Source organism: Bacillus rossius, chromosome 17, assembly GCF_032445375.1.
Source record: "Bacillus rossius redtenbacheri isolate Brsri chromosome 17, Brsri_v3, whole genome shotgun sequence".
Taxonomy (NCBI): Eukaryota; Metazoa; Arthropoda; class Insecta; order Phasmatodea; family Bacillidae; genus Bacillus; species Bacillus rossius.
The window spans coordinates 38,744,872-38,772,650 of record NC_086344.1 but is presented as its reverse complement, the minus strand read 5'-3'; the positions used below and the strand labels follow the sequence as shown (position 1 = coordinate 38,772,650).

At 43.5% G+C, this 27,779-nt stretch overlaps 1 protein-coding gene across 1 annotated transcript in view; it reads left to right on the top strand.

Annotated features, from left to right (window-relative positions):
- LOC134540659 (cell adhesion molecule Dscam2-like) overlaps positions 1 to 26,703 on the top strand; it is a 149,076-nt gene extending 122,373 nt beyond the window's left edge. Inside the window, 11 exon segments of the mRNA XM_063383532.1 lie at positions 834 to 1,091; positions 3,408 to 3,487; positions 3,489 to 3,590; positions 5,523 to 5,772; positions 10,450 to 10,593; positions 12,491 to 12,631; positions 13,952 to 14,071; positions 14,992 to 15,131; positions 17,522 to 17,660; positions 20,170 to 20,260; positions 22,720 to 26,703. Coding sequence (XP_063239602.1) covers positions 834 to 1,091; positions 3,408 to 3,487; positions 3,489 to 3,590; positions 5,523 to 5,772; positions 10,450 to 10,593; positions 12,491 to 12,631; positions 13,952 to 14,071; positions 14,992 to 15,131; positions 17,522 to 17,660; positions 20,170 to 20,260; positions 22,720 to 22,960 — 1,706 coding nt within the window. The 3' untranslated portion in view covers positions 22,961 to 26,703.
- The last annotated feature ends 1,076 nt before the right edge of the window (positions 26,704 to 27,779 follow it).

Here is a 27,779-nt window from a genome sequence, read left to right as displayed (position 1 = left end):
ACGCTTGCGCCGCATCTATCTTCCACTCGATTGGCCTGTGAATCTACTATTACATTATATAGTTTGAAGGCGGGCTTTTCAAAAGCAGCTTTTAAATTCAGTACTTTTTTAACTGAACTATTTTTTTATTAATTTTTAATTAATATTTTGCATCCGTACAAAATACGTTATAATTCAATAAAAAATGATCCAGTTTTATTCGTGAAAGTACGCGATCGTTTCATCAACGTATTTGTCGTGACGTTGTCACGTTAAAACTTATCGTCCGTAAACCGACTTTACGGACAACCAATTTTCTTCTTCTTTTATAATTACTATTAACTATAATACTACTATCAAAAGATGCTGTATCATGTACTTGACTAATCAACAAACAGGAGCCTAGTGAACACAGTTAAAGGAAAAAATTTCAAAAGATGTATGAACTTAGCTTTATGGACAACCGATTTTTTTTTTTTTTTTCACCTGTTGACGATATTGGAAATAAATGAATATCTGGTGCGGTGCAGGTAGGCAGGACTCGTCGCCTGAGAATTGGAGTTTTCTATGTCCATTGAAGTCGGAACTGAGATATATAAGCATTTGAAAGTTCAAGCAACTATGAATATCCATGACATAGAATAAAATAATATCGGTCTTAAATTAAGAACAAACATTTTTATGTGCGTAGATGTGTGTGGATATATAGTACAAATGTACATATACTGATATTAATTTTGTGTCCATAGCATAAAAAAAAACCTAAAAATGTGGACGTGGAACACTCCGATACTCAGGCGGCGATGGTGTGTTGGCCGTGTCGGCAAGTGTGGGTAGACGCGGTGTGTGCGCAGTGCCGGCGCGCATCTGGTCGTTCGGGGGCGCCGTGGTGAGGCCGTGGCGGAGCGCCGTGGCGCTGGGCTGCGCGGCCGTGGGGCAGCCCGCGCCGCGCCGGCTCTGGCTCCGCGGGGACCGGCCCCTGAGGCCCCAGGTGTCTGACGCGGGCGAGCTGCTGCTATCCGGCCTGCGGCGCTCGGACGCGGGGAACTACACCTGCCGGGTCGAGAACCCCCACGGCAGCGACCACGTCACGTACCGCCTGGTCGTGCAAGGTATTGGAGCTCTCAACTCTTCTAGAAACGCATTTTAAAAAACTTAATTTGAAATCAAAAGTAATTTTCGGTCCTCAGCGAACTCTTAAGGGGCCCGCCTACCTGGTCACACACACGGTGTGCAGAGCTTCAGGAAAAACAACGCGATTTCAAAACTACTCAAGATATCAGAGTGGGGCCTATTTACGAAAAGCATTTAAGAGTTCGCTGAGGCCCGAAAAGTACTTTTAATTATTGATCATGTTTTTAAACTGTATTTCTAGAAGAATTAAAATGGCTGAAACGCATGTTTTCAGAGTAATTTTTAGGTTAAAACAAGTGGTACAGATTCTTGAAAGCACTTAAGGGACTTGCATTACACCATTATCTTCATTTCCCCGTAATATAAAAATTCGGTCACCGCACAAATTTCACAGTTATCAATTGACGACGAGTAGACTGCGTGCTAGTTCAGAGCCTTGAGCTTAGAGGCTATACCGCGCTAGAAATACCATTGAGCGTCGCGCTTATCATCCCGCCTCACTAACACACATACACCCCTGACGAGGCGGGCCCTATAAATGCTTTTCGTAAACAGACCCCACTCGGATATCTTGAGTAGTTTTCAAACCACATTGTTTTTCCTGAAGCTCTGCACATTGGTCTGTGTGCCCGGGTGGGCTCTATCTAAAATTCTAAAGTCGTAATCGCAATGCATTGAGGAACACGACAGACGGACAGGCCCGACACTCAGTAGTCAATGAAATACAAGTATAAAATGGCATATTCAAGGTTAATTTTTTGAACTAGGCCATCTATAGAGATGATGGATGGTGGCGGGATTTTCTTTATGCCTTTCAGAAAAATTGTAAAACAGGTGAATTATTAAAACAAAAAAAATCTAAGCTGCGAAAATTTAAATTTTGGTCAGGAAATATCAAGGATAATGTGGCTCGTAAGATGGATGTTGTGGGTTTGACACCAACACCTCAGCGCAACACAAGTCTATGTGCACCAAGTTGGTAATGCAAGTGTTTCGGAACCCACCGTGGACTCGGAGGTTCCCTTCGCCTTAAAGGCAACCTATGTGCGTAGCCGTGCGACGTAAAACCCGAACATACGTACCAGAGGAATGCCAGCTTGCTAATTGGTTGGCTTACTCACCTCCCGTCTAGGGGGACGGCGGGTACGAGTACTCGTTTCTTGCAGGTTTCCTCAGGGTACTCCCGCCTCTCCCACCAGCTCCTTCCTTTGCTGCTCTGTCTTCATGATCTTACACCTGGTCTCTTATGACCAGATGCTGACACACACGTTGAAGACATGTCGTATTTATTCCGATTGCACCTTAAGTTATTGGACTTTTACTTGTAAGCTTAGAAATCGACATTTTATTTTCAAAACAAAAACCATTTTGGGAACAACTTAAGATACTGTTTTACGACGAGAGCGTTATAATTGTAGCACAGGTCTGCTAATATTTCAATTAGTTAGCTGTAGATGTGACAGAGCTACCATTGGCTACTGGCCAATGGCCATCATACTGTACGCGTACGCCAGTACGACCCGATTCGTTGCCCCGACATAACATAGCATGTTTTATGAGGTATCGGAAGAAACGAGTGACGTAACGATACAGCGGTAACGGGCATTATTTATTGTCACAGTAACGAATGCATACGGGTACCGCTTTTTTTTCAGTTACTTTTACAACCTCTATAAACGAAGGAGTCGTCAAAAAACCTCGCGAAGGGGGGTGGAGGGGGAGAGAAGGAGGGGTAGGGAGGGAGGCATGTCACAGGAACTGACCTGCACCTTTGAATATATATATATACTGTATAGAAGTCTCCAGCCCAGGTTAAAATTTCTAATACGGTTTTGAGGTAGTTGGTTAATTCACCGCCGCAATCGCCACCACCTCTAGGGTATCGACTTGTGGCGGTCCCTAGCGGACAAGTGTCGAACTCTTCAAACACCCCTTCCCCCTCCCGCTGAACGACCTTGAGCTGCAGTGAATGATGGGTGGGGGGTGCGGGGAATGACAGCGGGCGACAGCGCTGCGCTCTAACGTGTAAATAACAACCTAAGACGATACAGGACGTTACGGCAGCGCACTGCAGCAGTGAAGTTCCCAAGCTGCTCATCGTACGCTTCTGAAAAACGTAGAGTAAATCCTATCCACTCGCGACTTCTATACAGTATATATATTCAAAGCCTGCACTGACGTTGATGCACTCACATGGACGTAAAGCGGCCCACGCGTCTCGTCACGGGCGATGGGGCGCCCCGACGAGTAGTGACGACGGGGGACCCGGTATCGGTGGCGTGACGTGTCCGCAGTGCCCCCCGCTGCGCCGACCCTGTTCGTGACAAGCGCCACCAGCAGCAGCATCCTGCTGCACTGGAAGGCGGGGGGAGAGCGGCGCGGCGCCCCTCACGGGGTTCCTGCTCAACTACCGGCGCGCGGCCGGCGACCTGGAGGAGATCAACCTGCTGCGCCGCGCCTCCAGCCACGAGCTCAAGGTGCCGTCACTCACTCGCAGCCCAGGGGCGCAACGACTACATTTCCATACGTGGGGGACGCAATACACCTTTTCATAAAAAGAATCATCGATCCCCCCTATTCAGTGGCGTAGCCAGGGATTTGGTATGTGGGGGGGGGGTGAGTTAAGAAGCATGGCCCCCCCCCCCCTCCACCAGTATTAAAGCGGGGACCCCCGGGAACATTTTTGGATTTTAAGGTGTAAAATAGTGCTATTTTTAGCAGTTTTCGGTACTTATATTTAAATATTGTAAATGTAAAAAAAATTTTATTTCATTTTTTTAATATGAAATTTGTTTGAGTGATGAATAAGAAATTTAATTAAAGATTTGGTGCTAAGGGGTGGGGGGTGGGGGGTTTGAACCCCTAAACACCCTCCCCCCCTGGCTACGCCACTGCCCCTATTGAAGCAGGGGGTTCTCCCCCCGGGAAAAATTTGTATTTCAAAGGTGGAAAATGGTGCTATTTAAGCAGTTTTTATCATCTAAAAATTTATTACACAGAGTACTTTCTTTGCCCCCGTTGGACCCCCACTTCAAGGTTTCAGTGGGCAAGGGGGGGCAAAATACACTTGCCCCCCCTCCCCTTGTTGTTGCGCCCCTGCCTTGCACTTCAACTTTTAGAACCAAATAAAACACACATTATGGTCTTTCTTCACCACACATGGCTCTTTTTTTTTTTTTTTTGTTCAACAGCTGCTAAAAATTCTTCATTAAGCTGGAATTACAACTGCCCATCACGTTTGAAAAATTAGTTCAAGGAAAATTGAATTCTTATTTCAGCACTTAAAATAAATTTTTTTAATTATACAAAATACAAACAATTTTTTTAAAATTATTATTTTACCATTTGTTCTCAACATCTGTGAGTAAGGTTTATCAACCAAAGTGATAGGGCAGACATAATAAATTACAATGAAATTATGTTTTATATTATTGACCATGTTAATATTTTTTTTAAACACACAGGTGATTGGTGATTTATTTTCATTGTTTCAGAGTTGTTCTGTTCTAGTTATTTTATTTAAAAATAAGTATTATTTGTCACACTCAAAATTACACTATTTTAGTGAAAAATTACTAAGAAAATATGTTTAGTGATTTCATGCTTGGAAAATTTAGGCTGTGTTGCGTGATAACAGTGACAACTTAATGTATATTTAAGTATTTAACTTCATGCCATTGCATTCCGGCAGCTATTGGGCTAATCCGAAAATATGGTAATCCAAACGGGTCTTCGCCTCAATTAGTTTAGATTAGCAGGACACCACTTTATTTGTTGAATAAATGTAAATAAACACAATTTTTTGAAGTGAAACTTCTAATGCGACTTCCAACAAGGTAGCGTTAAACGTTTAACGCTACCATGGATAGGGTAGCCATAAAGTTTTGCTATTGTAAGGAACTAAGTAGAGAGTAAGAAAAAAAAATAAAGATCCTGACAGTTTGTAGTGTCGCCATATATTTGTTTCAATTCTCAATACCCTTTTTTTGTATATTACAATTTAAATTGCAGAAAAAAAAATTGTGTTTCATAAGCCACGACATAAATAGTGAGCGTGTGTCACTTCTCTATGTCCACGAGGTTCTCGCCGCGTCAATTTTTTCTCCTCGGGGCGAACCCGTCCTCTCTGTTAAAAAAAAAAACTGCTTTTATCGTTGAATGGTTTCATGATTTATTTATTTTTAGTTTGATTCGCTACGATATGTATTCACTAAAAAAATCAATTTCTACTTCTTCGTATTTTCATTTCCACATTACGAAGTTTCACTTCTTCCGTGCGGAGGGACTCTGCGCACTATTTTTTTTTTTTTAATGAGTACAGTTCGCAAGCATTAACCGTGAAAGCTCTTGTCACGGAAGTGAAATGACGTGGTAGCCGGTGACGGCGGGAGTGGTATCGTGTTGCGCAGGGGCTGTGGTGCGGCACCACGTACCAGCTGTTCCTCACGGCCAGCAACAGGATCGGCACGTCGCCGCCCAGCGCCACGGTGGCGGTGCGCACCCAGGGGCAGGCCCCCGGGGTGCCCCCGGCCGCCGCCTTCGTCGCCCCCAACTCCACATCCGCCGTGCTGCGGCTGCACGCCTGGCCCGACAACGGCTGCCCCGTCGCGCACTTCTCCGTGCGGTACCGCCCCTCCGCGTCCCCGCACTGGATCCTCGGTGCGTGCCAGTTGCTTCCCTGGGCGTCCCGTTCACCAGCTCTAGGTTTATCCTCCCCGCACTGGATCCACGGTGCGTGCCAGTCGCTTCCCTGGGCGTCCCGTTCACCAGGTCTAGGTTTATCCTCCCCGCACTGGATCCTCAGTGCGTGCCTGTCGCTTCCCTGGGCGTCCCGTTCACCAGCTCTAGGTTTATCCTCCCCGCACTGGATCCTCGGTGCGTGCCAGTCGCTTCCCTGGGCGTCCCGTTTACCAGCTATAGGTTTATTCTCCCCGCACTGGATCCTCGGTGCGTGCGAGTTGCTTCCCTGGGCGTCCCGTACACCAGCTCTAGGTTTATCCTCCCCGCACTGGATCCTCGGTGCGTGCCAGTCGCTTCCCTGGGCGTCCCGTTCACCAGCTCTAGGTTTATCCTCCCCGCACTGGATCCTCGGTGCGTGCCAGTCGCTTCCCTGGGCGTCCCGTTCACCAGCTCTAGGTTTATCCTCCCCGCACTGGATCCTCAGTGCGTGCCTGTCGCTTCCCTGGGCGTCCCGTTCACCAGCTCTAGGTTTATCCTCCCCGCACTGGATCCTCGGTGCGTGCCAGTCGCTTCCCTGGGCGTCCCGTTCACCAGCTCTAGGTTTATCCTCCCCGCACTGGATCCTCGGTGCGTGCCAGTCGCTTCCCTGGGCGTCCCGTTCACCAGCTCTAGGTTTATCCTCCCCGCACTGGATCCTCGGTGCGTGCCCGTCGCTTCCCTGGGCGTCCAGTTCACCAGCTCTAGGTTTATCCTCCCGCACTGGATCCTCGGTGCGTGCCAGTTGCTTCCCTGGGCGTCCAGTTCACCAGCTCTAGGTTTATCCTCCCCGCACTGGATCCTCGGTGCGTGCCAGTCGCTTCCCTGGGCGTCCCGTTCACCAGCTCTAGGTTTATCCTCCCCGCACTGGACACTCGGTGCGTGCCAGTCGCTTCCCTGGGCGTCCCGTTCACCAGCTCTAGGTTTATCCTCCCCGCACTGGATCCTCGGTGCATGCCCGTCGCTTACCTGGGCGTCCCGTTCACCAGCTCTAGGTTTATCCTCCCCGCACTGGATCCTCGGTGCGTGCCAGTTGCTTCCCTGGGCGTCCCGTTCACCAGCTCTAGGTTTATCCTCCCCGCACTGGATCCTCGGTGCGTGCCCGTCGCTTCCCTGGGCGTCCAGTTCACCAGCTCTAGGTTTATCCTCCCCGCACTGGATCCTCGGTGCGTGCCAGTTGCTTCCCTGGGCGTCCCGTTCACCAGCTCTAGGTTTATCCTCCCCGCACTGGACACTCGGTGTGTGCCCGTTGCTTCCCTGGGCATCCCGTTCACCAGCTCTAGGTTTATCCTCCCCGCACTGGATCCTCGGTGCGTGCCAGTCGCTTCCCTGGGCGTCCCGTTCACCAGCTCTAGGTTTATCCTCCCCGCACTGGATCCTCGGTGCGTGCCAGTCGCTTCCCTGGGCATCCCGTTCACCAGCTCTAGGTTTATCCTCCCCGCACTGGACACTCGGTGCGTGCCAGTCGCTTACCTGGGCATCCCGTTCACTAGCTCTAGGTTTATCCTCCCCGCACTGGACACTCAGTGTGTGCCCGTTGCTTCCCTGGGCATCCCGTTCACCAGCTCTAGGTTTATCCTCCCCGCACTGGACACTCGGTGCGTGCCAGTCGCTTACCTGGGCATCCCGTTCACTAGCTCTAGGTTTATGCTCCCCGCACTGGACACTCGGTGCGTGCCAGTCGCTTACCTGGGCATCCCGTTCACCAGCTCTAGGTTTATCCTCCCCGCACTGGATCCTCAGTGCGTGCGAGTTGCTTCCCTGGGCGTCCCGTTCACCAGCTCTAGGTTTATCCTCCCCGCACTGGATCCTCGGTGCGTGCCAGTCGCTTCCCTGGGCGTCCCGTTCACCAGCTCTAGGTTTATCCTCCCCGCACTGGATCCTCGGTGCGTGCCAGTCGCTTCCCTGGGCGTCCCGTTCACCAGCTCTAGGTTTATCCTCCCCGCACTGGATCCTCAGTGCGTGCCTGTCGCTTCCCTGGGCGTCCCGTTCACCAGCTCTAGGTTTATCCTCCCCGCACTGGATCCTCGGTGCGTGCCAGTTGCTTCCCTGGGCGTCCCGTTCACCAGCTCTAGGTTTATCCTCCCCGCACTGGATCCTCGGTGCGTGCCAGTTGCTTCCCTGGGCGTCCCGTTCACCAGCTCTAGGTTTATCCTCCCCGCACTGGATCCTCGGTGCGTGCCCGTCGCTTCCCTGGGCGTCCAGTTCACCAGCTCTAGGTTTATCCTCCCCGCACTGGATCCTCGGTGCGTGCCAGTCGCTTCCCTGGGCGTCCCGTTCACCAGCTCTAGGTTTATCCTCCCCGCACTGGACACTCGGTGCGTGCCAGTCGCTTCCCTGGGCGTCCCGTTCACCAGCTTTAGGTTTATCCTCCCCGCACCGGATCCTCGGTGCATGCCCGTCGCTTCCCTGGGCGTCCCGTTCACCAGCTCTAGGTTTATCCTCCCCGCACTGGATCCTCGGTGCGTGCCAGTTGCTTCCCTGGGCGTCCCGTTCACCAGCTCTAGGTTTATCCTCCCCGCACTGGATCCTCGGTGCGTGCCCGTCGCTTCCCTGGGCGTCCAGTTCACCAGCTCTAGGTTTATCCTCCTCGCACTGGATCCTCGGTGCGTGCCAGTTGCTTCCCTGGGCGTCCCGTTCACCAGCTCTAGGTTTATCCTCCCCGCACTGGACACTCGGTGTGTGCCCGTTGCTTCCCTGGGCATCCCGTTCACCAGCTCTAGGTTTATCCTCCCCGCACTGGATCCTCGGTGCGTGCCAGTCGCTTCCCTGGGCGTCCCGTTCACCTGCTCTAGGTTTATCCTCCCCGCACTGGATCCTCGGTGCGTGCCAGTCGCTTCCCTGGGCATCCCGTTCACCAGCTCTAGGTTTATCCTCCCCGCACTGGACACTCGGTGCGTGCCAGTCGCTTACCTGGGCATCCCGTTCACCAGCTCTAGGTTTATCCTCCCCGCACTGGACACTCGGTGCGTGCCAGTCGCTTACCTGGGCATCCCGTTCACTAGCTCTAGGTTTATGCTCCCCGCACTGGACACTCGGTGCGTGCCAGTCGCTTACCTGGGCATCCCGTTCACTAGCGTCGTTGGGCTTACCCTGACTGGACGAGAATCACAAGTGCGACTTGATGTAAGTTTTTGGACATACGCCATTGCTAAGAACTTTTTCTGTTGAAGAAAAACTAAAAAAATCAAAAATAAAGAATTAAAACCCAAAAAAAAAGACAATAAAAAAACACAAAATTAAGCAAAAAAAAATTTGCTGTTGTCAACAAGGATATAAACACCACCAAAATATTCCGTAACAAGAATATGGTCAACAAAGCAAAGAAAAACAAAATGTACTAAGAGAACGGAAAAAAAAAAAAACACGAATGATGACGACACAGAAATATTGAACCCAAAAAATTCAGCACAACGGTTTGAAACGAAAACTTACATCAAGTCATGCACGCCCATTGCACAAATTTTTCAAAGATAAAATTACAAGTCTGTTTTTAATAGACTTAATAAGAAACATCACAAGAAATGATGTGTGAGTCGTGTGTATCTCCAAAACTGGGCCTTCTCCCTCAGAACGGTTTTTGCGAGAAATCGAGGAAAACTGTTTACTCAATTCCACGATGTTGGCATTCAAGACGGTTTATTAAACGAATTATGGCCGCTCTTGTAAAATCAACTGCTCCTTATTCACTGTGGGTTACCGTGGAATTTGATTTTCTAGAACGAAACCATTTTTTATTTTTTTATTTTTTTGTTAAGATGGCCGGTTTTTGGAAATTACACGACTCGTGTGCACAGTTCTTGTTTACAGTTATGGCCGCTGTAAAGTTTGCAGTCTTTATATTTTTTTTGAAGTGAAAAACCTTTTTTACACCAAGTGGGGTAATGTCAGTATCCCAGGGCAACGGAAGAGAGTGGTTAAAGTATTGTTATGAGTGGAGTATAAAACAGGTTTTGTGAGGATAGCCTAGTTGTTTTTATACAGTTTAACTTATTAACTAATATTTCCATTACTAATTAAATCATCACACTTAAGTGTCTGTTCACAAATCACTAAAGTATCTGTCCAGTGTCCACGGTTCGTACTCCTCACAAGCTAGGCTCAACAGTTTAGCTTTAAATTTTAGAAAATTTAAATTTTATTGGGAAAATGTTTTCTAGCTTGTAAACAAATGCACGCAAACCAAATGAAAGTTACATTTTAGCAGAATTATGGTTGGTTATTTGCTGTTACATTTAATAGAATGAAATATCAACACCTGAAGTGTTGGAGGCGGGAAGCCTACAACTCACGTAGTTTCGGTTCCCTGCAAAAATTTCTGAAGATTTCCGAAGTTTTGCGTTTCGGTATTAACGCCACTTCAGCTGCTAAATCAGAAGTTTCCAATGAAAACAAGCATGTTGTGACTGACCTAACCCAACCCAAACCTTCGATTTTTTTTTAATTTCAATTTTTGAGAGAAATCCGAAGTTGCACGAGACGTGGTAGGGAACGGAAACTACGCGAGTTGTAGGCCTCCCGTTGTAGGCTGTTTGGGTAACCGCAACCCTGAGTAAATGAGCCCTGGATCGGGGACGGCGGGAGCGAGTGGTCACGGGGGGTTGGCGGTCCTGGTCGCAGTGTCGAACGCGCTGAAGCCCCAGCGCAGGTACACCATCTCCGGGCTCGCCCCCTCCTCCGTCTACCAGCTGAGCGTCGAGGCCACCAACACGGCCGGCTCGACGTCGGCCGAGTTCACCTTCGTCACGCTCACCAAGGACGGAGGTGAGCACCGCAGCCCGACTCGCGTTCCGCGGTCCAGCTGTCCACCTCGGCAGCCACGCATCGCATTACTGCGCTGCCGCTGTTCTTATTTCAATCACGGGTGTATCGTTACTATTGATTATCACTTCAGTTCAGTGTTTCCTGTTTTATAGCAGGTTACATCTTACATTTTTGATGTGACAACGTCTAATAAATCGATGAACGCCGGCTGCACGCACGAAAAAGTGTCCCGTTAAGCACATTGTCCCGTTACGCTGTGTACCGTTACGCTCATTGTACGCTTGCGCCTCATCTATCTCTCTTCCACTCGATTGGAACAACCATCGATTTTGACTTTTTCGAGGCACATTAAACTTGAAACACTCCCATTCGTTTCCTACTTTTCCTATCACCGTCCTATCCTTAACAGAATAACACAGATTGGAAGAAGTTAAACAGCAAACATGTATGAAAGTTACAGTTAAATTAATCTATTCGTTAAAGTAATAAACATATTTTAATTAATGAGTGCAAATAAAAGTAAATTTATCAATTAAATTGTAGATTTCATTTCACTACTTCTTTGTATCCATACAAAATAGTGATAATTCAATAAACATGATTCAATTTTATTCATAAAACTATGCAATCATTTCATCAATGTTTTGTTATTACGTTGTCACGTTAAACTATCGTCCGTAAACTGACTTTACAGACAACCAAATTTTTTTCATTTACATTTCACATTTTTCAATTTCCACATTTTCCCATGTTGACTCAGAATAATCCAGCAAAATCTCGCTAAATCCGTCACGGCTGTTGCCCCGAAGGTTCCGGATCGAAGTTCTTCCACTGTGCGAGCATGTTTCACTGCTGATTTTAAGTGACTTTAAACCATAAAATCAGCCTGTATCTACAACCAAAACTTTGCTGTGTAATTGGACCATTTGCATTGCTCGGTTGTTTCAAAACCAGCGACTGTGCAGGTATATTACGATGTTGGATCATTATCATGACGTTGTAGTGTGGTGGTTATGATTCCCTGCTTTGATTATTCCCGTTCTTGTATCATAAACACATGTGAAATGTAATTAATCTTACTCATTCATTACTACTAAAAGAGTAAGGCCTGTATACTGTCTTTGAATATATATACTGTATAGAAGTCGCCAGCCCAGGTTAAAATTTCTAATACGGTTTGAGGTAGTTGGTTAATTCACCGCCGCAATCGCCACCATCTCTAGGGCATCGACTTGTGGTGGTCCCTAGCGGACAAGTGTGTCGAACTCTTCAAACACCCCTTCCCACCCTCCTGCTGAACAACCTTGAGCTGCAGTGAATGATGTGTGGGGGGGTGCGGGGAATGACAGCGGGCGACAGTGCTGCGCTATGACGTGCAAATAACAACCCGAGACGATACAGGGCGTTACGGCAGCGCACTGCAGCGGTGAAGTTCCCAAGCCGCTCATCGTACGCTCCTAAAAAACGTAGAGTAAATCCTATCCACTCGCGACTTCTATACAGTATATATATTCACACGGGCATATAAATATAATGGAGCATAGTTTAAAGTTAATAAATATTGGAGACTTTTAAAGTATTCGGTATGTTTACCATCCCCCTTGCTATGTGTTTCACTATGTAACATTCTGTGGTCCCAATGTGTGCCGTGAGTGTGCGCGTAATTCTGTGGTCCCACTGTGTGCCGTGAGTGTGCACGTAATTCTGTGGTCCCACTGTGTGCTGTGAGTGTGCGCGTAATTCTGTGGTCCCACTGTGTGCCGTGAGTGTGCGCGTAATTCTGTGGTCCCACTGTGTGCTGTGAGTGTGCGCGTAATTCTGTGGTCCCAATGTGTGCCGTGAGTGTGCGCGTAATTCTGTGGTCCCACTGTGTGCTGTGAGTGTGCACGGTGCGCAGACAGCCCGCCGCCCCACCTGACGAGGAGGGATCCGTCCGCGCCGGCCTTCTACTCAGACGTGCGTGTGGTGGCGCCCATGCTGGTGGCCGTGCTGGCGCTGGTGTGTGCCGCCGCCGCGGCCGGCTTCTGCTGGAGGAACAGTGAGTGGCGCGGCTCCGCTGGCCGCGCGTTGCTGCATGCATTCAGCCTCAAGTGCGTAAAACACAACTACAAACACTGCTCGTAAATACTCGGCACACCAGCATTGCAACAAACAAAATACAATTTGCACGACACAAAAAAAAATCAATTTCAGATACAGAATTAGCCATTTGTCTATTTCATTTGAATTCCTTTTTCTAACATACGCTTCCTTGGATATTTCCTCTTTTTTTTTTCCAGGACTTCTAAAATTCTCTCACATTGCACCTTCCTTATTTTCTGTGCTGGATACCCTGGGTTATAATACATTCGAGAATCATCCTATGTGAGAGGGCAAGTATGCGAGTGCGCAAGTATGCATGTACGAACTCATACAATTGTGCTGTAAAGCAGACATGTCGTCGTTCGCTCCACTCCTGATCGTTACACTTCTCTTTGCCCTCTTTCGTTGCACTACAATGAGGTCATCGTCTCGACTTACCCATCGACCGTGAAGAAGTTTCACGCTACCCTGGGAGTTCTGTGTCAGACATGGAATCCCTTTGAAAAGTGTTTCACTATCTCTTTCGAGTATTAATTTTGTAATCTTCATAAGCTATTTTACATTTGATAATGGTTAATTTACTTGGATATAAGATGCCGTTGATTTTAAGGCCCCCGCCCACCCGGGCACACACACGGCGCGCAGAGCTTCAGGAAGAACAACGCGATTTGATAACAACTCAAGGTATCCGAGTTGGGGGTCTGCTGACGAGAAGCATTTAAGAGTTCGCTGAGGGCCGAAAAGTACTTTTGATTTCGGTTCATGTTTTTAAACTGTATTTTTAGAAGAATTAAAAATAGCTAAAAACGCATGTTTTCAGAGTTTTTTTTAATCGTGAAACAACCAGTACATATTCTTGAAAGCACTTGAGGGACTTGCATTACACCTTCATCTTCATTTCTCCGCCGTGTGATGTCACGGTCGCCGCTCGATGCACGACGAGAAGACTGCGCGCCAGTCCAGAGGAGACACCGCGCTAGAAGCACCAGCGAGCGTCGCGCTTATCATCCCGCCTCGCTGGCACAGATACGCCCCTGACGAGGCGGGCCCCTTAAGATAGATTCTTAGATTCCTCTTATTATTTACAAGTTTCCCGAAAGAAAAAAAATTATTGACCTGAAACATGAGATGCACTTCAGTTTAAGTAACACATTTAATTGAGACAGGTGAATTTCAACCCCTGGGGCATGTCGCGCAGGATCGCGCAGCGTAGGGGTCCACCGGTGACGGAGTGCGCCGTAGCGAGGGGAGGTGTGTGTGTGTGGTGTGTGCGCAGAGCAGACGCGGCCCCAGAAGGAGTCCCTGGACAACCAGCAGAACGCGGAGACGCAGCGGGAGCGCTACTACGCGACCATCCACAAGGTGGCCCTGCAGGCCGGCAACGACAAGATACCAGGTGCGCCCGCCCCCGCGCTTCTCGCCCCCATCTGCCGCGTTTAGCTCTCCCTGCGGCGCGACACAGTCCGTGTCCGTTTTGGAAGACTATTGTGTTCGTTCCGTCTTTTCGTTTTGTCGTGTTTTTCTCTTTTTTCAACTGTTGTGCTGAATTTTTTTGGGTTCAATATTTTTGTGATGTCATCATTTGTGGGGTTTTTTTTTTTTTTTTTTTCGTTCTGTTGGTCCTTTTTACTTTGTTTTTCTTTGGTTGTTGACCATATTCCTGTTATGGAATATTATGTGTTGTTTATATCCTGTTGACAACAGCAATTTTTTGATTGATTTGTTTTTTTTTTGTTTTTGTCTTTTGGGTTTTTTGTAGTTTTCTTCTACAGACATACATGTGCTTGGCCGAAGGTGAATATTCTGGCGTGTTCGGCCAGGGACAGAACTTGATGTACATCTTAGGCTTTTCGCGTTGTACGCACAACACGCGACATATCTGTGACCAACAGCCTGGCGTTTTCAAAAATTGCGTCTAGCATATTGTGAGAATGACATTGTAAAAATTCACTGTCATAATTTTTTTTCATATCACACCCAAAGAAGTAGTAATACCTGAAACATACATAAAAAATAAAAAAAACATTAACACTGAAATCTCCCGTCTTATAACGAGACTAGCCCTAAAATGAAACGGTAAGATCCGGTGTGTGTGGCAGTCAGTGGCGTAGCAAGCGGGTGGCAGGGATGGCCCCCGCCGCGACGGTTTCGCGGTTACTGAACTCTCCCCTCCCCCCCCCCTCTCCCTTTTCTGTTTTAATCCAAGAGGGGGGCGCCATCTTCAAGTCTGGCCAGGGGCGCCAGACACCTCAGCTACGCCACTGGTGGCAGTCGGAGGAGGAGGCCGTGGGTGAGCGAGAGCTGGCGTGTTTGCAGAGACATCGGAGGACATCTCGCCGTACGCCACCTTCCAGCTGGCGGGGCCGGGCGTGGACCCGGGAAACACGCTGCTGCACAGCTTCATGTACCACGAGCAGGCGGTGACGGAGGGCTGCGCTTCCCCGCCCCCCTCCGAGGTGAGCCCCCTCACTCCGTCGCTACTCCGCGCATCACCGACACTCGAGTTAATACTCCACACAAGCACCGGAATAACAATTAAAATAGTGAAACTCACAAGCGTTTTCAATCAAAACTTAACTGTGATGACGAATGAGTAGAGACCTGTAAAAATTTGCGGATTCATTTCGCGATAGGATAGAGTCCAAATACTGTCGACATTATTCTGCTCCAATTGATTGGGCCCACAGTTTATCTGAAGGACCCTGGGCCAATGAAAAATCTTTGACAGAAGAATTAGCGAATCACGATCATTCCAGTCAACAGGTGTTAACGAGTCGGTAAGCAATCAGCAGATGTAATTTGCACGAGTGCGTAGGTCTAGAGGATCACGGAGTCTATCCTTTAGGGATTTGAAATCGCGAATTTTGCAGGTCTCTAAGAATAAGTAATTTTTTAAGTATTAAATTAAATGACAGTAATTTATTTAGCTTGAAGTTTGTACTTAATTTATGTAAAAAAATACTTAATGGAAAGTTTATTTTTTTTTATAATTCGCAGCTGTAAATAGTAAGTAACTCATTTTTACATTACAACATTAATATATTTTTCAAACACAAAATTACTTTTTATTAATTTTATTTATTATGAATAGTTAGACATGCTTATAACACATTAATATATGTATTGTAAAAAAGGGATCATGTATCAGTCAAAATGACACTGTTTTGGAGAAATTAGTATGTGGAACATTAAAGTGTTATATTTGTTCAGTAATCCATAATACCTGTTTGAAATCAGCTGATTTAGGCTTATTCTCTTTGGGTGTATATTTATTTTAATTTTTATTTTTAAATTTACATCCTTGAATTTTTTTCCCATGAAAAACAGTGCACAACTGCAATGGCACATTTTCAAGAAAATTTATCAAATCAGAAAATCACTTGACGACCACACAAAAACACGACGGTGAAATGTAGAGTTTGTCCGGCACGTTCCTGACCCTGGCCATGCCGAAGTATCGAGCGTGGGAATAGCAAATCTGAAGGTGTGAAGTGTAGCTCATACCTTTGAATATATATACTGTATAGAAGTCGCCAGCCCAGGTTAAAATTTCTAATACGGTTTTGAGGTAGTTGGTTAATTCACCGCCCACAATCGCCACCACCTCTAGGGCATCGACTTGTGGTGGTCCCTAGCGGACAAGTGTCGAACTCTTCAAACACCCCTTCCCCCTCCCCGCTGAACGACCTTGAGCTGCAGTGAATGATGGGTGGGGGGGTGCGGGGGGAATGACAGCGGGCGACAGTGCTGCGTTCTAACGTGCAAATAACAACCTAAGACGATGTAGGGCGTTACGGCAGCGCACTGCAGCAGTGAAGTTCCCAAGCTGCTCATCGTACGCTTCTGAAAAACGTAGAGTAAATCCTATCCACTCGCGACTTCTATACAGTATATATGTATTCAAAGCTCATACTGAAATGAAGACCCGCAGTGAGGACTAGTAGCACCGGCAGCGTAGCGATGCCATGGCCGGCTCGGCCCGGGCCAGATCGCGGAACGCTCCACTGTGCGTTGAGCCGGCTCCGTGGTCGCCAAGGGAAGACATCTACGGCGCGCCGAAAATGCTTTAGAGATCCGCCTTGACTGAGATGTTTCATCCTCCTTATTTCCTCCTTGTTTCCCTCACAAGCAACTGTGAACTAGCTTGAGTCAGGGGCGTAGCCAGGGGGGTTTTTTAGAGGTTCAAACCCCCCCCCCCCCCCCTAGCACCAAATCTTTAATTAATTTATTATTCATCACTCAAACAATTTTCATATTAAAATTAATAAAATTTTTACCATTACAATATTTAAATTTTAAGTACCGAAAACTGCTAAAAATAGCACTGTTTTAGACCTTAAAAAATCCAAATTTTCCCGGGGGAGGAGCCCTGGACCCACCGCTTTAATACGGGGGGAGGGGGGGCATGCTTCTTAACACCCCCCATACACAAATCCTGGCTACGCCCACTGGCTTGAGTCCTTTGAGGCTCATTACTACGTGTATGTGTAATGTGTACCTATTCTTAATCCACTAATTTTCTGTACTTTTGAATTTATTAATATTTTTTTGTTTATTATTGTTATTTTTTGTTTATTATTATTATCATTTTGTTTGTTTTGTTTTGTGTCCTTTGTCTGTGGTGTCTCTAGTGTATTGTGTTTTTTTTTTTTTATCGTGCACACCCCTGTAATCTCTCTTCAGAGTGTTGGTGTGCATGTCACAATTTATAAATAAATAAATAAATAAGTTTGTACTTGAATCAGGAAGGGGCGTTAGACCGTGCTTTCGTTCTTGTTTTGGCCGTGGACCCCTTCGCCTGGTTCAGCGTGAAGTGCAGATGTGTGTCCGTGCGTGTGTGTTCCAGGCCCCGAAGCACGCGGCTCGGCATAAGGGCGCGCGCAAGACGGACGTGGACTCGGAGGAGTCCGACTCGGACCCCGACCAGCTCACGTCGAGCCGCACAGAGTCGTCCAACCAGCTGGACGCGGGCAAGATGAAGCACAGTGCGTCATCCCTCACTCGTCTCCCGTCTCCCCCCCCCCCCCCCCCATCTTCGCGACGGTCGGGGAAGGGCAGGGGTCATGCCGTGTTCATCTTCCACCGGAGATCATATTTAACATGTGTCCGTTTTCATGGTTGACGAGTCTCCAGTTTTAACTCTCAAGCCAAGCAGCATCAAGCTCTTTCCACTAAATTTGTCGGTCGAGTCCAACTTGAGCCAATCAAAATTTTCGTGCTTGTTTATAATGAAGCCCACGTTAATAAAATAAATTAATATTTCATGAATTCGATAGAAATTGTTTCCAGGATCAGATTTCAACCTCAAATTTGGTTTTCTCAACAAGACAAAAAGATGTCCACGATGTTATAAACAAGCATGAGTTTTTTTTTTTTTTTTTTTTTTAAATTACCGGTGCATAAATATGCCGAGATATAAACTCTCACTTGTCAATGGTTGTTTTCTCGTGTCTTCTCGACACTACGCTGCTTGTCTGCCATTCTGTCGAACTAATGGGCTAACATATGCAATCAGTTTGCATCTGTACACGAAAGTAGAAGTATCGTTGAATACATACATCACTGGGTGTTTTAAGCACATCTAGGGAAAGCTAATTCAGAAACATGCACTTACTATGTTAGGAAAATGTTGTGATATTGATTTGTAACTTTAATGATTACTGTAATGAACTGTATGATTTTAGATGTGCATACAGTTATATAAATCTCAGGTATCCTTTTTTTTTTCATGCAGATTGTAAAGGAATAGGGTCTCAGCTATGGATGAAAATGTAAATATGGTGGCAGCTACCCACACTTAGAGCAAGCCATCACAATTCGGACACCTGTCTGGGAGCAGCCTTAAAAAAATGCAAAACTCAAAAAATTTATTTTTTACAGATTTTTAACTTTATGCACACACCTGTACAAGCTGTTCCAATCACTAGATGTCCTTACAGACAAATCATTGACAACACTAAACAAATATTTAAGGAAGGCGCCAATTAGAAGAACCTTAATGAAAGTTAAGGAATAAACTTTCAACTTTCATTTCGGAAAATCTTGTTTGTGAGGCAAGACCAATATTGGGATTTTGAGCACAGCGATGTAACCTTATCTTGGATTACAAACTTGGCTAACTCTGGAATGGTATATATAATAAACAATCATTTTCATTGCAATAAAAATGCATTTACTAATACAGCTAAAATTAACTTTTTTTTTTATGAAATTACTCAAGCTTCAGCTACCGTTACAAAAATATCATAAACAGTTCACGGCCTGTAACAAGTATATTTATAAAATACTTAAAAATAATACTGTACAAAAAATCCTACTTAAAGGTTCCTGTCCTCGATTAAAAACACTCTTCCAAGTTCTCGTCGGTGCACAGTTTCTAACCTGAGCTCACTGTTAAAGTTTTCATTTGAAATTGGGCCCAAATAAAATCACTATAAAATTTACTTTTTAACTGTAACGTAATTATTCCTCTGCACGAATTATGAACCTTGCAATACACATCTAAGTAGTGGTGACGTTCTTTGAGCGCCACTACGATCTAATCCTGAAACCTTCGTCAGCTGATACAAGCTCGTGAACTTTCAAGGGCAACTCACAAACAATGGGCATTAAACTTACTTGGTTTAGGTGTTTTCTGTATGAATTTGTGTAAGCCTGAAACAACATGCTCTTGAGTGCATGTTTCTGCCGACTTACGCCCCACGATACATACCCATACCAGGACGTGCTAGCTTCAACCTTCGCCTGTGGTTCAGTAGCGCTGTCTCGTAGAAACTGGGGCACATACTTCGCACCAACATTTTCCACTTGTTCCTGAAAACAAAGTACGAACACAAGCGTGCACACAGCAGCTCGTACACTCTCCAGTCCGCACGTCAGCCGTAGTCCCCACCACTCTGCTCTCTGGCGGCCGTGAAGGCAACTCAGTTCCGTCGCACGCCAAATAAACGTCTCGTCTCACACTTAAACGTACACTTACGATACTGTTCAACACTTCAGCAAAACATAAGCCAATTCACGCACAAAGACTTGATTAAATCTGATTAAATATTCAGCTGAAAACAGGTGAAGACAAAATATTAAATCTTACCAACCTTTACACAGTTTATCTAAAGCATAAATAAACAGGCCGTAATATGAAAATTAAATTTAATTAACTGCTGGAAACTAATTTAAAGACAGTTACTATTCTGAAAAATAAAAAATAAATACAAGAAAAAAATTTATTGAAATTTAGCCTAAAATAGTTAAAGCCAATAGCACAGCAGGGCCTCTACTTCATATTGAACATAATTGTGTTGTTGCCCCTTCCCTCCCATACTTATCCTTCACTGCTCCATTGTCGTCTCGGAACAGATGAACATAAGGGGGCGTTAAACGCTTGCATGCATCTTGTCATGTGAACACTTTCAGTATGAAACATGCATGCAAAGTATTTTTTTCTTTGTGATTGTGTTATGCTCTTCAACCAAACGTGCCGATTTGTCCTGTCAGGTTTCGTCTACCACGGGGCACAGTCGAGCACATCGTCGGACATATCGCCGATGTCCGAACAAAAGTCGCTGCCCCGAAGAGGAAAACCCAGGTGAGATCAAAGTATCAGTGTTGGACGTGGGTAAGTTACTAGCCCCTGAAGTAAATGAAAAAATTATGCTAGATCTCTGTGTTAAGGCATGTTGAGCTGCTACAACACCAGGAATCACAAACCACAAAGGCAGTGACGTTCCTTAAGTGATTCTTGTAATGAGGAAATTTGATTTAATACAATTATTTGGACATACCTTTGCACTCTTTCTCATGGAAAAAATTCAAGACTGCAAACTAAAAAAAAAAAATACCTGGACAACACAACCTAACTAATGTTTGTTTAAGATGTATGAATTTATTTTACTAGTTTGTAGTCCATTGTTTTCTTTTTTAATGAAAAAATTAAATATTTAAACTATAAATTTTAATTTTTATAATGTACACAGTGACAACCTAAATGTATACCATTATTGGCTGAATAATTTTGTTTCTTAAAAAAATTGTAGTATTCGCATAAACCTGCTAATTAAATCTAAACAGCTTCATTTGCTGTTTCCTGAGAATTTAACTTATTGCTGCATATAACAGATTTTACTGTATTAATCTGGAACATTTTAAAAGCCATCAGCAGTTCCATAAACATAATTGTAATAATGTGTGTGATAATTTAATTTCCAGAAATTATATCATTTCTGCTGGTACTGTCAATTACTCCTAGAGTACATTTAGTAAACTTTCATTGTTTCCTTGTATGGATGTATGTATGTAAGTATAAAATACAGTACCTGGATGACAGAGCTTTGCTCGGTATTTTTTTTTTTTTTAATTGTGTTTTTTTAGAAATTATATTTAAATTACATTCTGATGAAATATGAATAACATTTTTCAATCTTACTGACATAATAATTAAAAAATATGAACTGGTAATAAAAAAATCACTAGTGCAATTAGTTTAATATTTTATTAGAAACAAATACTTAATTTTTTACAGTTTATCAATCAACTACTTAAGTATATATATTTTTTTGTCATCACAGTTTTAATTTTGAAATTGCGGCACAACGTGTAGCTACTGAAAATGACGAACAACGAGAGCAACGTTTCCGGTTTATTGCCGCAGCATGTGGCACAACGTATAGCTATTGAAAATGACGAACAACGAGAATACCAATTAGAAGAACAAAGACGTCGAGACTGAAGACGTCGTAGGGCTTTAGAACTTAATAATTATTTACCGACTTATAAATGTGCCGTTACTGAAGCTGTGCAATATCACACCTTAGGACCATTTTAAATTTTGTGTATCCATTGTGGTGCATTGCATTTCCCTGAGGAACGCGTTTCTAATCGTATAAATAGAAATTCTTTTGGTGACTGTTGTTTGTATGGACGAATTTTAATGGAGCAACCAAAATTTTCAAATGAATTAGTATGTTTCTTTTTAAATGTGTCTTCACTGTGTGAAGTTTGAGAGACCTGACCAGTTTGATGACAATGTTCTTCAAAGTGTTCTTGAGACGAGTTGCGGCTTCGTGAAGTTAGATTGATTATAAGCGGTTTTTTTTTTTTTTTCCAAAGATCGTTAAGCATTTTTAAGTGAATTATTACTCGCCAGTAGATGTCAGGAAGAGTCATTTATGTTTAAGTTGATTATTGAAAATACGGATAAAACTACATTTTCTAAAAATGAATCCTAGCTAGATCGATTTATCGTCCCCGAAACCCCCTGCAGACTAAATTTCATGAAAATTGTTGGAGCCGTTTTCATTTAAAGATATAAGATACACAAGCTACCAGTTCAGGAACTTGGTACTGAATGTCAGGATTCTCATAAAAATTTTGAATGAAGTACCTACATATTTTATTGTCAAAACTACGTAACGTACATACTGTACTTAGTAATGAGGTTTTCACTATATTGTTTAGACATATCAATGCTCAAAGTTTTTATGGTCAATTTGACGTGATGTGAGTAGTCAAAATGTGTTTTTATATGCATTTTTTAGTGTAATATATTTATGTTATCTTGCATAAAAATTGATTCGTGAGTCAGGGGGAAAGGAAAATGCTTGGTTTGACAGGGGAGAAAACAGCTAACACTCCGTGAAATCGTCTAGAGCAGCGGTTCCGAAATATTTTTTCGGCCCGGGGACCCTACGATAAACTTTTCTTTTGGTCAGAACCCAACTCCTTCGAAGGAAGTTATTCGACAGTAATTGTGCCTGCTTTGTGTGACATTCGTCCTGACTCGGAACCGCTGCTCTGGAGTAAGAAAACCCTGTATCGTTAGTATAGTATAGCACCACTAAAGAAACGAAAGCACAGATATGCCACACATCTGAGACTTCAGCTGGCAAGCGAAGTCAAGATGAAAGACGATATTGAAGAGCTCGGGAGTGAAGTGTCTCGACAAGTGTCTCAGGGAAAGAGACGCCGCTAAAGAGTTCATGACCCTGTATCGTCGGTGTAGTTTTTCGTCGGAGAGCTGTTGAGTGACGGGCGGAGTGTTTGTTCCAGCCGGTGGCTGGTGCCCGGGAGAGGCGCGCAGCGCACGCTGCTGCCCCTGTCCGTCGCGGAGACGGCGTTCGGGCAGCGCGCGGCGCCCGAGAGCGGGGACGCCCCCGACCGGCCGGAGCTCAGCGAGGCGGAGTGCGACATCGACACGCTCAAGAAGCTGAAGCTGGGCGTTCGCTCGTCGCTGTGGTCGCGTCCCGCTGGCAGCAGCGCGCAGCACTCGGACTACTCCATCGCCGTGTAGCCGTGCGGCCGGGCGGCCGGCCCCCCTCCTACCTCTCCCCCCCCCCCCCCCACACGCCCGGGCACCGGTGTGTCGCGGATGCTCTCCCCCCTCTCCCTCCAGTCATCGCCAGGGACAAGCTTACATGGCGGGTCGCGATCAACCCAAACTGACACCGGAAACCATCTCAACGCAACGTACAGCACCAGAATGTAACTGAACGTGAAACCAAGCAGCATTCAACCGAAGCTAAATTCGAACGAACTAAAAAAAAAAAAAATTAATCTTTCTGGTGTATGAAATTTGTACCGAAATGTTCGGCTCGGAAAAATTAATTTACATATTTTGTTTCACTGCGTCTCCAGCTAAAAATCACTTTAAAGCCACAAATGTTCGGAGGTTTAATTTTCTCGTGCTGGATGTATCCGTTTGAATGGACTTAATACAAATTATTTTTTATCGTGAAAATTCAGCATGTAAGCACTACGCTATTTCGGTGGAATAAGTATAGGGATTATAAAACAGAAACACCAACATCATCTGTTTTAAAAAAGAAATTGGGCCTAAAAATAAAAACCATAAAAGCTTGTCTCTGTAGATTGCACCCGATTGGCTCGACCTTTGTACTTCCTTGTTTATTTCTCGCTCGAGATTGCCCGGGGCATTTCGAGACAACTGTGTTCCTGTCATCGAGGTGAAACACATATGCAAGCATGTTTCAAGTTACTTTGCTCCTGTGTATGCATCCGCGAGATCCATGTGCTGCTAGCAATACAGTAAAATCGTGTTAATTTAAAGTACTCGGGACTAACAAAATTTGTGACTGTGATATCTGTTATTTAGAATTATCAGAATTTTAAAAAAAATTATAACATGTTTGGAATCTGTCCGTATTCCAGCATGTGGTATGTTCTGTCTTTCAGTACTAGAAAACAATGTTCATAGTACTGCAGTACGGTGTTTGGAGTTCTTGCATTTGCCAGATGTATCTGTTTTATAATTCCAAACATAATTTTAATTATGTGCATGTAGCACTGGATAGCTTGTTGTCATTTTATTACTTTTTTCAATATTTACAAAATATTGAAAAAGTAATAGTTGTTGAAGGAAATTTAGTTTGAATCATATATTATAAAAATTTTGAAAACATCCAGTTAAATTTAAATTAATTTTAATTATGGGTAACAAAGTCTGAAGTACTTACCGAGTTCAAATTAACGAGATTTTACCGTGACAACGAAATTGTACAATAACACTGCATCTACGAGAAAATCACATCAATATTATGAACTGTATTTTCATTGTGACCTAAAACTGTTTTTACTGTTAAGTATTCCTGTAATATACTGAGATGCTTGATTGATAATTGATACATGGTTGCAATCACATAATAACATGTACAGACACTTGTTTAATTAGCAGAATCTCTTTATCATGCAGGTTCTTTTGAGTGAAGTTTTGCTGTAACCTTAAACTGTTACATTTGTTTTGGAACAGCAACAACTTCTTTCTCAATTGTGAACAATGTATTAGCGAAATGCCAGTGTGGTACGTTCATGTGTAATTGAACTCTTTTTGGAGCCCGGCTTAGGACGCGGGTGCTTGCTTTAGTTCTGCTTCCCAATGTCGGGGAAGTTTAACAGTGTGTGATGCAAAAGAGCTGTGAAACATAGGAACCTACCAACTCAAATAGTTCAATATAGCTCTCTTCGGGAAATAATTAAACGTTGTTAGAAAATAAACAATTTATTAACTAATCAATCACTTGACAAGTTTTTTCATCTAAGAAAACCTTCAATGATTACTCGTGTTTTATGACTTCCCCCCCCCCCCCCCCCCTCCTCACAATAAGCTGTACATTTTGATTTCGCCACGACTCACTGTTGCAGCTCTAAAAATTCTTGCACTTGTGATCAGTTGAAATAATTTATTAGTTTGTAGTATTTCAGGTCATCGGTAACTGCATTTGCCTCACCCCCCCCCCCCCTCCTTTTTTTATTATTATTATTGTTCCACTTCTAGAATGTCTTAACTGTAGGGTTGTGCACTGAGCCAAGCCGTGGCTGGTAGAAGATATCGCCTGTGTCAGCAGAGTGTTTTTATCTGATTTATTTATTTATTTATTTATAATTGCGACATGCCTAACCTACAGGTCTCGATTGGCTGTCGGCTTGCCGAGGTGCGGTTCAGGTGGAAGTGAACACAGTTCCGTAACGTGGGCTTCAAGGAGAGTTCTGCCCAGTGTGATTGTAGCACGCGCTGTTATTCCCGTACCAGGCATGTCTTGTGACAGCCATGTTCTTAAAAGCAAGAGATGGGACAGTGAAGACAAATGTATGGTTTGATCCTTGTTAGAGGACAAAACCTTATGGTGAAAATGTTAGATTATTTTTGCCCAAAATTAAATGCGGGTAAATACAGTACCTATGCAGGAAATTTTTCCGTATTATATGATGCATAAAAAAAAACTATATCTGGTATTTTATTGTCCCATCTCTATTAAAAAAACAGTTGAATAATGCCATTGTCTCTATGAGTCTGTATTGTTTTGTAAAGCCTTGTTGACTAGAGTAAACCATAGTTTCTGTCATCATGTTATAATAATGTTAACATGTGCTTAAAAAATAACAGTGTGATAGGTAACTGTTTCATAAAACTTCAGTGTGTCCACATAAATGTGAAAACAAATTACCTAATTTTTCCCTGGCCAAAATTCAAATTTAAAATATTTTACCTATTTTTCAATTTTATTAAAGAAATAAAGAAAATTCAACCTCCACCATCGCGATAGCTGGCCTAGTAACAAAAAAAAAAACCTTGCGTATGGAATTTTTTAGTATGAATGACTTTGCACGAAAACACTGTCTGAAAAAAAAATCACATTCCTAGTGGTAGCGGACATTTCCCCTTGAAATTACTATTATAAGGGTTTTCCATGTTTTTTCCTTCAGGAATTCACGTTAATTCCCTGATTTTACTTCGCCTGTTCCGTTCTTTGCTGATTTTCCAATATGTGGATCCTCTGTAAAGGCATACGCTGTCACCAAGCATGGTTTCAGTTGAATGAGGGAACGAAAGGGTTTTTTGGAAATTGGTTTGCAAGAAGAAAAAGATGTGGTGATAAGAAATTTTAATTATTTAGCAATATTGCTCAGCAAATGTTATTTTACATATTTTGTTTAGTTCCCAAGGGAAATGTAAGAAGCAAACATCTTTGAGATAGTGCACTCATAAGAGTGAGATGGTACCAATCACATTGTTTAAATGATGTACAGTAAAACTCTGATTAGAACTTTAAGGAACTTAAAAAATTTAGGTTAACTAAGTCAGGAAACTTTTGAAAAGAGTTTAACAACATTATGTTGATAAACAAATGCAAAATTATACTAACTCATCAGGCAGGAAATAATCTTAAGTGGGCATTTTTTTGTGAAATACTGTGTCAACAAGACTTATTGCACGAAACATGCAGAACATGTAACTTGTTATATGTAATAGTGTTGGTTTTTCTTGTAGTAATATTGCCCAGTTTATGCTGTGTGGGTTCTGACTGATGACATATTTTACTGTTTGGCTTGGCAATCTCCTGGCATACCGAGGTCTGCCGGTCCCGTGTATCGTCTGACGCATTCAGAAGAAACCAAGCATAACACTTTTTATATCATTCTATTGAGAAAAAGAAATTTGTTCTTTATGATGTTAATAAAACATGGTGTAAATATGTAAATACGTAGTTTATAATTAAATTATATTTACAAAGAGTTTTTGGTCAGGTATTGAGTTTAATGCTTCCTTTCTACATACCTATCATTCCAAGCCTTAGCTTTACAGGACTTATCCGAAAGAACTAGAGATTTCAACCAGCATTTGTTCAGAAATGCTCCATGACTCTTTGTGATGAGATATACGGGATTGCTGTAATGTGTTGTAATGTCGTACGTGTAAGCAGTTCGTTGTCTGGATGGTACACAACGCCCGTATGTACGTAGTGCAGGTGCATACGAGTGTTTGGTACTGTTCGACACACTTACACCAGTTATGCTAAAAAAAATAATGTAAATATCTATTATAATAATTACGATACATTTTTATATAGAAGGAATTTAACAAAAATTCCTTGCAAATGTGCCAAAGCAATATAAATGGCTGTTTTTAATCTAAAATGCCCATAATGTCATTTTACATTTGAAAATGTCACATTTAGCATTATAATTAGCATTACAGCATTTCCTATTTTTTCAGATGTCTATAAAAATGAGGAATTTTATCATAACAAATAAGTAAAAGCTGTATTAAAAAACTGAATAGTGTTGTTAAAAGTTGTAACAAAAATTACCTGCTTTTAGTATATTTTTGAAAATTATTATTCAATTGAATTTCTTATATAAATATGTATTTATACAAGTTATTAATTTTAGAACAGCATAAAAAAACAAAACAACTTAGTTTAGGACATATGTATTTACATATATTCAAGTCACTTTAGTGCACATGGGAAAAATTATGTTGAGAATCTATTTTATACATACCTACAATGTTCTGTAGTATGCTTTAAGTGGTTGGCCTGTATCATTAGCCTGCAGTTACAGGATTCAAATTGTTTTACACTTGTTTATTTTGATCTCTAAATACATTTAAAATACTGATAAAGTAAAGCACGCCCATTGACATATAGAGCCAGCATGATTTTCAATGTTGCTGATTTTTAAACCAGAACATAGGTCAGAAAATATTTGGCCATACAACAAAAATGTTCTTTCACTGTCCACATTTGAAAATTGTATCCACAGCACTGCAAAAGTTTGTGACACTAAGTTGCCGTGTTCACTTTGCAGTCCGT